Here is an 11,544-nt window from a genome sequence, read left to right as displayed (position 1 = left end):
GGGGTAGCAGAAATAATGGGTGAAGGAATGCACAAGGTAAGCATGGGAGACTCTGCTGTAGTACTGAGTTCTCCCAGGTAGAAAAGACACAGTCTGTGGAAAAAGTAAATAGGTGGAAGTTAGGAAGGCAACAGGTAGAAAAGGAGGGGAGGGGAAGAAAGGGAAGGGGAAAAAAAGTGTGTAAACAGTAAGTTCAGGCAGGTACCTGGTGAATCAGATGTCAGACAGGTTGTACTTGATTCACCAGGTACCAGCCTGAACTTACCATTTATACCCAGCTGCCTTACTTGGGTTGCAGCCTTACCTGGGTTACCCGGGGCTGCAGCAGCAGTGATTCTGCTGCTTGGAGCCTAGTCAGCAGCCGGCGGCCCGGCTCTGCTTTTGAGCAGCGTGTATTGCCCATGCAAGCGCTGCTCCGCTTTTTTCTCCACGAGTTTTTTGACCCCCCCCCGGATATCCAGGCATCAAAAAAACCCACAGGAAAAAAAAAAAAAAAAGCAGCGCGGAGAACATCTAAGTGTGCAGTATGCGACGCTGCAAACGTGTTTGCAGCACCACATATCATATGGCTGAGCTCGTCTGGATGCAGCCAATGTTTCCTTAAGACAATTGACTCTTAGCTGCCTGAACAGAAATACCACTGTTGCTGCTTGGCAGAGCAAAGTGTTTCCATTCCAGGCAGAAAAATCAGCTTCCCTGCCTGAAACATGCACCCAAATTTTGGGGGGTTGATTTTTTGGTGGGAAAAAAGGTGCAGGTGGTATATGAGTAAATATGGTATGTAACTAGTATTATGGATCATCATGTTCAAAGAGTGGTCCTCAATGATTCAATATCTAATTCGGAGAAGGTGTCAAATAGGGTTCTCCAGGGTCTATTTGAGTAAAATATTTTTAATATCTTCCTTAAATGATTTGCAAGATGGGATTGAGCATACATTTAGTACATTTGTAGACTTGGCGTAGTTGCGGATATGCCGAAGGGTAGGATTACGATTTAGAATGACCTTGATAAATTGGAGAAATGGGCCAAAATTAACTGAATAAAAATCAATAAGGACAAGTGCAAGAGTCTTGTACTTGGTATGGAATAATGACATGCTCAGATACAGACTGGAGAATGACTGGCTAGGCAGGAATACTGTAGAAAGGATCCTGTCAGTTACAGTGGACCATAAGATGAATATGAGCCAACAATGTGCTTTTACTGGAAAACCCCCCCAGTAACACATTGGGTTCTATTATAGTTTCATAGTTAGTAGGGACCTGAGGAGATCATCTAGTCTGACCCCCTGCTGTGGCAGGAAAGAGTATTGGGGTCAAATGACCCCGACCAGACGTTCGTCCAACCTGTTAATAGGAGCGCTTCTTGCAAGTCAAAAAGGAGTCATTTTTCCACTCTATTTGGCACAAGTGAGGCCTTACCTGGAGTACTGTATCCAGTTTGGGGCACTATACTACCAGAAAGCCAGGAACAAATTGGGAAGAGTCCAGCAGAGAGCAACAAAAATTATTAGAGGTCTATAAACAGACTTATGAGAAAAGGTTGGAAGGTCCAAGATGATTTACTCTGGAGAAGAGAAGATTTGGTAACAGTCTTCAAATACCTGAAGGCTGGGGATAAAAAGGATAGTGACAGACTGTTCTTTTTTGGCAGAGACAAGGAATCAAGAGCAGGAGCCATGTGCAGCATAGTCCTGGACTGACTGGAACAGAAGCTACTAGATCTGATATGGGAGTGGGGAAGGGGGGAAATCTGTAGGCCAATAGACCAGTCCAGGATCATTCATCTGGTCCTGCCAGATGAGTTCAACACCCCTGTGTTAAATGATAAAATTTGAGGTTTGTGTAGTTATCTGAGATGACACTACTAAAAAGTGAAAATTTCAGAAGAGAATTCCTCTGAGATTACCAAAACAAGACTCAATCCACTCCTTGTTAGAAAATGTTTCTGCCTACCCATCCCTTGCACCTTTTGCATGAACACCACAAACAATGTAAAACAACTATATTAGCAGTAGGTTAAGTGATTAACTGACAACACAACAGCTCAGACACAGCTACTGCTGGGAGCTGCTGTGGGTTCTCTGGGCCCTTTGACTGGGGGAAGAGGTGGGGATGGGGGCAAACCCAGCCAGACAACACAGCCCAAGTGAAGCCCTGTGCTGGGAGGGAGGTAGCACCTGTGAATGAGCAGTTAATTGCTTAATTGATAAGATATTAGACTGCTCCCCATTTTCCTCTTCAGCTATGGGCACTAGGTCCCCTTCTCCCTCCCCTCCTCCTCCTCCCTCCTGCCTTTTAATTCTTGCTTGGGCACTGCACAGCTTCCCTTCACCCCTTCCCTGCTAGACTGCTCCCACCCCAGCTAAAAGATAACCAAGATAACCAATTGTCATTGCACTTATTTAAACGATTAATCTTTTAAACTTTCACATCCCTAATAAGTAGTACAAAACTAGTCCACACTGAGAAGATTGTTTTTCCATCACAGAATACACTTTTTTCCCCAGAATGAAGGACAGCACTCATTTCCTCTTTTTCTCTCCTGGACACATCCTTTGAGTTGATATGCAGGCTGTCATAAAACATATGGTATCTCAATGGAGTGCCCCATTGTGTGTGATGAAAAGGGAAAAATGATTATGCATCTAACTCTACTTGCAGTCAAAAATATATTTTAAAACTTTTATAGTTGCTTATTTCACTTTTAAATTACAATGAACATTCCAAAGTGATTACTGGAAAAAGAAGAAGCCTTAATGAAATACTGTTATGCTATATTTCAAATTATACGAATTGCACAGAAACATCTTTGAATGCAAGTCTCCTAGTGATGTAGTCCAAAAATAGTAGGCAGTTGATCTAAACATGCTGGAACATGTTTGCTTAATTTCAGTCTGCGATGATTCTACATAGAAATTATAAATCTAACCTGCAAAACAGAGAATGAAAAGAAAACTTGAAATGTACAGTAAATGACTTTGATTATTCTAGGAGACTGTGTAGTTAGGTAAACTCCCACTTCTCGGGAAGCTTACTGTAATACAAATAAACCTAAAATTTTCCAGTCAATATGTAAAATCCCCTATACAACGGGAACAGTCTAGGAAAATGGGACTCATTCTAAATGGACAGATTACAAGCCTGTAATACTCAAAACAGAGATACTTACAATCATTGGTGCTTCAAGGTTTTCAGCTATGAGGGTGGCTATCACTAAGAGGTCATTTCTTAGTTGTCGATCATAATGGCGGAAACCATGCATAAGTAGATTCACAAATACTTCCTTTAAGGCACTTTGAAGAAAATGAATGTCAGAGCTTTACCATTTTGTCACATTTTATTTTTATAGCACCAGTGTTGAAGAATCCAATTTCCACATCATACTTTTCAAAGTCTTGATTAGAGTTCAGGTACAAACCAAATAACTGTTAATTTTTAAAAATTATTTAAAATGATATATTTTAAAATATATTTTATTTAAAAAAAATTGTATACAACCTAATGAATATCTAATTCAGGAATTCACCAAATAATAATGATGTGTGTTTAGCTGTACCTAATTTGAGTTAAAATTGAATAGTTTTGTGTTGCACTGAATTTATTAAAAAAAAAAAAAAATCTTTTCAATCAAGCAGGGGAATGCTTAATTGTACCTTGCTTCCTCATTAAAATGCATTCTAAGTAAGCCAGAAATGCTTATGCTTTCATAAGCAACAGCTCATTTCATCTGAAGCTTTGAAAAGACATGCAGAGAGCAAGTTATCACATAGGAGCGATATCTACTTGTGAGCCTGCTTTCTGCATGTCCTTTCATAGCATCTTATTAAGTGAGCTCTTGTTCCTGAAAGCTCAGTCTCTACCCTGCCTTCTGCCTGACTAACATGGCTAACCATCTCTTTCTGCTTGTTAATTAATGAAACCACCTATTTACCCCAGGCAAGGATAGGAGACTGAGTCTTGTATTTTATAACATAAAATATTATCAATTTTATAATACTTCAACCTTTTAACAATGCATTAATATACTGCATTTATTTAAGGTCTGATTCTTCAGTGATTCAATTATGCAAGATCAGGACAGCAATAATTACTGGTAAGAGTATGACTTCCACTATCCTTTTGTCCCTTCTTTCAATATACTTGAAACAACTCCACCCCGTCCCAAAATACCCAATTCTGCCATCCCCTGAAACACATCATCTTAAAATGTTTCAAAATTGCAATGCTTATTTACATAATATTTCCTTAGACTTACTATATGCATTCCAAGTTACTGAGTTGATTAACAATTTCTTCCTGGGGGGTGTTTTCTAATAAATTCCATAAGATTTCTGATGAACGAAACAGTAGTTGTCCAGAGGGATCAACATCATTTAGATGAGAACAGATTCTACTGGCTGCTTGGGCTTTCATCATAAGTTTGCAATTTACTCCTGGAATTAGAAAAGTCTGAATAATTAACTCCCTGTAGTTTGGTAATTGTTTTAGGTGTATATAAAGAACAGAATGTTTGATGATCTGAAATAATGAGATTGTTAAAAGAACATCTTGTACTAACCAGAGCTGGAAAGATGCTGTAAGGCTTTAAGTACCCATAACTTCTCAACGAGTTGATTCTCAACTAATGCCAGTGACAAAACTAGAGTTTCTGCTAATCCTCCTAATTCAGCCATTTGTATCTTATAGTTTGCAACTGTTCGCTGATAACCTGTACAAACAAGTGTTGAAAATTTAAGTATTTAGACATGCATGTTTCTCTTATTAACATAATATGTATCCTGCCTTCAAAAGGAAGATAATCTTCAATGTTCTAAAATTACTGAAAAAGTGAAACTTCCAATAACTAAAAAGTGGTGATGATGTATTGTAGTACACATTTGTGCTACAATAATGCCTAGAAGCACAGTCTAAGATCATGGTTCTATCTTGCTCAATGTGCTGTTCAAACACGTCTACCTTATGTGGAAGCATGGGAAAAATCTCTACTGAAATTCTACCAGGACTTTAACAAGTTCTGTCCCTCCCTCAGATTAACCCTTTGAGTACTCTTACCCTGCAAATGTATTTCTTGCACACTGCTGTGAAACAAGCTAACTGCTACATTACCAGCTCTCATCCCAAGCACACCACTAAATCCATTGTCTCCAGCCAAAACCTTTTCCCTGCTCTCCCCCGCCCACCGGCCGCTCTGGCACCATGTGGTTCCTGGCTGCAGCGAGACAGGAGCCAGCAGCAGTAGGACGCAGGGGGAGCTGGTGGTAGGACTAAACAGCTGCAGTAGCAAAGGGAAATTCAGATAGGGAGGGGGGAGGGTGGCAAAGGAGGACCGCAGGTGATCGCTCCAGTCCTCGGAGCCAGGCTGGACAGCTCCTGCGGTCCTCCCCTGCCACCCTCCCCCCTTCTTATCTGAATGTCCCTTTGCTGCTGTGGCTGCTTAGTCCTGCCACCACCTCCCCCTGGGTCCTACTGCTGCTGGCTCCTGTCATCTGACAGGCAGGCAGGGGCAGATAAATATTAATTTTCTAGATTTTTTAGGGGCCCCACAGGCCAGATAGAATGGCCTAGTGGGCTGGATCTGCCTGCGGGCTGTATTTTGCCCACCCCTGCTTTACTTCCTATACTGACTAACACAATTCCTACATAAAACAATAAATGGACACAGATGCAGCATCAAATCCAAAACCACACAAAAGCCCATGGCAAAACACTTTACTCTCCCTAGAGATTAACTGACCTCAGGGTCGCTGTCCTTAAAAAAACAAAACAAAACAAAAAAACACCCCCAAAAACCCCAACTCCCCAAGAAACAAACCAACAGACAAAAACTTTAAAAACAACTAGAATGTGGAATTGCAGAACAAAAGTCATCTACAGATGACATCCTATTAACCTTAGGTCTCAGCAGGGACCATGGATTCTTATCCCATTACCCAGACTATTTGTTACTCCAAGGACCCTCCAGGTGTTAAATAACCTGTTTCTCTTAATTGAACTAATTAGTCTTCCTGATTACCTCTCTTAGCAGCCTCCCCTCCCCTTGTGTCACTGCCTTCTATAAAACATTTTCCTTTCTATCCATCCATTCCTAGTATCTGATAGTCTCATGCCTCTCTGAACCAGTTAGTTCCTAAGGTGCTACTCTGCCCTATATTCTGCCTATCTTCAGAGTAACACACCACCTCTTTCTTCAAACATAAAGAAACAGTCTGTGCTTGGAAATATTGAGAAAGGGAAGAAAGGGAAACAGGCACAGAGAGGTGAAGTGATTTGTCCCAGGTTGAGCAGCAGGGGTCCTGATAGACTTGGAAAAACAAACAAACAAACAAACAAACAAACAAAAACAAACAAACTGCTCTACCAGAAGCAGCAGTGCATTACTTTAACCCAGCTCAGTGGTGCTTTTTGGCACTTTTAGCTAAAACCAATTCATTTGGCTATTAGATAAAAGTGCCAAAAAAGCCCCACTAAAGCATCCGATCTCTACAGATATTGGGAAAGCCAGGTGCAACTAAGGCACTGCCTCTTCTGGGCAGGTGCTGGACTCAGCACAGGAGTGTGTCACGTTTAAAGCGCTGTTTTGTTTTGTTTTTCTGTCTGCAAACAGCCCAGGTATCTAGTAGGCCTGGAGTAGAACTTGGGCCTCTTCAGGGCCCTAGCTTCACATTAGTCAATATGATGTAGTTCTATGACTCACCAACATCACATGGCTTACAATTTGAATTTCTACAACTAATTTTGTTTCTCTTTTGCCCACGTGTACACATATTCATACTTCACTTCTGTAGCGGAAGAAGGGACAGAAGTATTGGAAAAAGCAGCTTGTTTCTATATACTCCCACCTTATCAAACAATAAAGAGGTGGTTAGCCATGTTAGTCATGTGAATCTGAAGTCAGGCAGAAGGTAGGACAGGCTGCCTTCTCGGCCTCTCTGAACCAGTTAATCTGTAAGGTGCCACCTTGGCCTACCTTATCAAACAATACAAAATTGCCTGAACGTTTTTGTCACGGTGGGGTCCTTTAGGAGGGCCGTGATCTCCTTAAGGCCCTCTCCCCGTGCCAATTCGGCCCAAGGGCACCCTCGAATCTCGCCCGCCATGTCTTTGCTGTTAAATAAGGTTGGGAGGCTGCCTTGCGTCTCCTTGGGCACGTAAACTCCTGGACCCCTCGTGGGTCTTATCCTGCGCCCCCGAGTGACTTGGGGCACCCTAGCCTTATGGGCTACGCGTGGCTCCTACCACCCCTAATACCACGCCCCAAGCCTCGCTGATGGGATAGACGTTGTCCTGTCACAAATCAACTTGCCCGCTCTCCCGGGCCTCCTCTGTAATCTAGCCCACTCTGGGCTCTCTCTAATAGTGTTGTCCCGCTCAGGGACCTTTATCCCCTCTGGGAACTCGTATCGAGCCCTACGGTCTTTTAGGCCCACCGCGCTGCTAACTTCCCCCCTCCGGGCGCACCGTGCTGCTATCCCCTCTTGCCGGGGACCACCGCCGCACCTTGCCCTTCTCCTGGGCTTTGTGCTGCTAACCCCTGTTGTCGGGGTCCACCACAGCACCTTGCCCGTGTCTGAGGTCTATTGCAGCACTAGCCCACTACCCGGGCTTGCTATGCCCGTCTCGGGCTCCTCAACAGTCCCCCCTTCTTGGGGAGCTTACATGCCTGCGCCGAGCTTCTCAATAATATCACCCCCTCTCTGGGGCTCGCTGTGCCCACGCTGGGCTCCTTAATAATAGCGCCCCCTCTCTGGGGCTGGGGTCTACGTACCCCACACACAACCCGGGGTCTGTATCCCCCGTCCGCAACCCACTGGTTGCGCTCGCAACCCACTGGTTGCGCTCCTCACAGCCAGCTGCACCCGCCCTGGCGCTATGAGGATAATGCGCCGTCCTGGCGCTGGACTGCACCCCACTGGCGCTAGGGCACCCCGCACTCTCTGGGGTCCCTATGCGAACACTGCGCCTTCCTCGGGCGCTGGGGCCCCCCTCTCTGGGGTCCCTATGAGGCCTCCTCCAACCCCTACAGCCTCACCCAAGCCTCCGGTGTAATATCAAAGCCTGAACACAAACTCGATCCTCCTGGCTATATCTCAAACATAACGCTCTCTGGCTGTCCTGTCATGGCTACTTAAATCTAAGCCATCAGGCTAAACCATGGTGCTCAAACCTCTCAGAGCTGCCATCCTTCTCTCAGCTAGAGCGGGTCCTGTCAGCTAGAGTGGTTCCTACATCACTCACCTCCTAGCTCCAGGAGCTCCTGCCCCTCTGGCTGCTGGCAGAAAACTGCCAGCCTGGCCTCAGCCCTGGGCTTTATAAAGGCCAGGCCCTGCCCCCTTCTGGCCAGCTGATTCTTATCAGTTGCCCTGGCAACCTGCAGCTGTGCTCATTATCTCCGCTGGGGCTCCTTATGTCCTATCAGAGCTTCTTCTCTGGCAGCTTTCCCCTGTCTAGGAGCAGGAGCACCGAGGTGCCCTGCGACAGTTTTCTTAAAAGAATGGATATTTTTAGAATTAAAAAAATAATACTTTTCCCTTTTTTAAAAAAAGATTCTGTTTTAGGCAAACATATCCCATTACTTCCTCTTTGCAAACATTTCCACTTCCCAATGCCTTCAATAGCTTCAACAATATGAATCACCCAGGATTCATGCTTGACATGTGTTCAACACTCTGCCTCTGATGCAGCTAAATAACAGATGCTTAACTTTCAGCATGTGAACAATTTCATTGACCTCAATACAGATACCCAAGTGGCTAAAGTAAAAATGTATGCTGGTGCTTTTCTGGATCTGGGCCAGCATGCCTAGCACCTTGCAGGATCACACCTCAACTTAAACTGTGTTTCTACAAATATTTATATGCATGGTTAACTTTTAACACATGCACAATCCCACTGGGAGGAAGAGGAGGGGAAAGACACATGCACATTAGGGAATAGTGTTTACCAAGGGAAAATGCAGTTCCTTATTTCTGAGATAATTTGCCTTATTTTCTAAACATAGACGCACAAAAAAATAACCCAGTATTTCAATACTCAGTCAAAGTCAGGGAAACGACTCACACGGGTAAAATAAAGCATGCATGGATGTATTTGCAAAACAGGAAGCTTATTTTTTAACAATAAAAACTGGCACATGTGCTTTGACAATTCCAGATACCTCTGACTGGATAAGAGGGTGCCAAAAGTTTTTTTGCAAGCCACAAAAGCCAGCTCTGTCTGCAACCTGGTATAAACAGGAGGAGATCACACTCTCTCTCGAAACAATACATGTCCAAAATAGAAACCCTCAACCTTTTTCTATTTGGGAGCTCAAACCTATCTACTCCTTCCTTTGATATCACCCATGTTTCAGAGTGTTTGTGCTCCTCCCCAGAATTTTTGCACCATTTAATCCAAAACCGCAAGTGTTATAAACAATGCAGGACCAAATTAAACATGAATATACTCTCCTAGCAGTCAGATACGGTCACTGGATACATATTTGATAATGTAATATTTGAAAGATATTTTAAGTTACATTTTATATATTCCTATTGAAATTATATTGATTACACATTTTCCAAGCTATATAGTTAATAAATGTAATTGCTGCAGTTATTTTATCACAGACATTTGATTGTATCATTCTTGTGAGATTTTGAAATGGTGTATATTACCTGAAAGCTGTTTTCTTGGTGGTTTTGCATCATAAAAGCTAATGATACATTTACAAATTTGTATCCTGACTTGAGAACTTGGCACCCTCATTAAGTAACCTGTCAGAAATAAAAGGACATTATAATTTACAATGATTTTGACAAAGAGATTAGAGTGCACACTTGGCAAATTTGTGGATGACACCAAGTTCGGTGGAGCTCCAGACACTGGAGGATAGGGCCAGGGTCTAGAATAGCCTGGGTAACCGGAGAGATGGTTCAGAATCAATCAGATGAAATTCAACAAAAAAAGTGCAAAGTCCTGCATGCACAAATATAGACTGGGGAATGACCAGCTTGGCTGTAGACTACAGAGAAGGACCTGGGGTTTATAGCAGACCATAAGATTTGTAGTAAATTTCATAGCTGTTAAGGGCTGGAAGGGACCTTACAGATCATTGGGTCTAGCCCCCAGATGAAAGTGTGCTCTTTTTTTTTTTTTTGCAACAAAAGTCAATAGCATACTCGGTTGCCTTAATAGGAATGTTACTTGCAAATCGTGGGAAATAATTCTTCTGCTGTATTCAGCACTGGTAAGGCCTCACTTGGAGCACTGTATCCAGTTCTGGGCCCCACACTTCAAGAATGATACGGACAGATTGAAGAATCCAGTGGAAAGGAACAAAAATGATTAGAGGCCTGAGAAGCATGATTTATGAGGAAAAACTGAAAGAACTAGGGTTCTTTAGTCCAGAGAAAAGAAGACTAAAGGGGAGTGGGGAGGAGGATTTGATATGTCTTCAAATACCTGCAAAGTGATTATAAAGAGGATGGAAATAGGCTTTCTTCTGTGGCCACAGGAGACAGGACTAGATGCAATGGCCTCAAACTGCAGCAGAGGACATTTAGCTTGGAGATTAGGAGGAACTTTGTGACTGTGGGGGTGGCCAAGCATTAGAACAGGCTATGTAGAGAAGCTGTAGAATCTCCATCTGTGGAAATTATCAAGAGCAGCTTAGACACTTGCATGGGCTGGTTTAGTCACGCATGTTCCTGCCTTGAGCAGGAGGCTGGACTAGATGACTTCATGAGGTCCCTACCAGCCCTATTTTCCTACAATCCTAAATTTCTCAAAGTAGAATGAACTTAGTCAGCTGATTAAGCTACAGGAATAGGCATATGTAGGTAACCCTCACGGGTAGCCTCACCTACTAGGAAGAAGATAAATAGCCAGTGAGGGTTTTGAGATTTTTGCAAAGATTCACAATTAATGTTGCTCGCAAAAAAAAAAAAATTCTAAATACTAAGCAATTCCATATGTTGGCTTATTAGGCTGCAATGACCTGAATTGGACAACAAAATTATATTAAGATTAAATTAAAATAGAGCTAACAATTGTAGTTATTTTTATTATACTGGGTGCTATTGAAGCATAGTAATCTTAACTTACCAAGTTGTGCAATTGATTCTGAGACTGTCTTGGTATAGTTTATTTCATCAGATAATTTATTTTTTAAAAACGGTAACCTGCAAAAAATGGTGAAAACAAATTATTAGGACTGCACTTAAAACACAGCAGAAAACAAGTCTACTAATGTTAATGCCAGCAAGTCAATGAAAATATATATCTTAATTTTTATTTCATGGAATTCTTTTGGAATTAAAACATTTTTTCCTAGGATAAGTGTGTTCTTTATAATACTAATTCTGCTTTCATGATCTGACCATTATATATTTAGATGTGGAAATACATGGCTGTAGACATATGAGCTAAGTACACACGTTTAGGGGCATTAGGGGGAGGTTAAATCAGATCAAAATGGTTCCTAATATCATGTAAGTCAGGATGGGAGGAGCTAGAGGTGGGGCTGGCAGTCCAGCAGGCTGGAGAGGATTGGGGGTCTGCT

General features: G+C 42.6%; 1 protein-coding gene across 1 annotated transcript in view; it reads right to left on the bottom strand.

Moving 5' to 3' along the window:
* The window catches only part of CFAP69 (cilia and flagella associated protein 69), a 57,780-nt gene that overhangs the window by 23,775 nt on the left and 22,461 nt on the right, over positions 1-11,544 (bottom strand). Inside the window, 5 exon segments of the mRNA XM_014522228.2 lie at positions 3,175-3,298; positions 4,261-4,438; positions 4,564-4,713; positions 9,659-9,757; positions 11,088-11,164. Coding sequence (XP_014377714.2) covers positions 3,175-3,298; positions 4,261-4,438; positions 4,564-4,713; positions 9,659-9,757; positions 11,088-11,164 — 628 coding nt within the window.

This window comes from Alligator sinensis, unplaced genomic scaffold (assembly GCF_000455745.1).
Source record: "Alligator sinensis unplaced genomic scaffold, ASM45574v1 scaffold479_1, whole genome shotgun sequence".
NCBI lineage: Eukaryota > Metazoa > Chordata > Crocodylia > Alligatoridae > Alligator > Alligator sinensis.
Note: the sequence above shows the minus strand (reverse complement) of the source record. Positions and strands in the feature narration are given on the sequence as shown.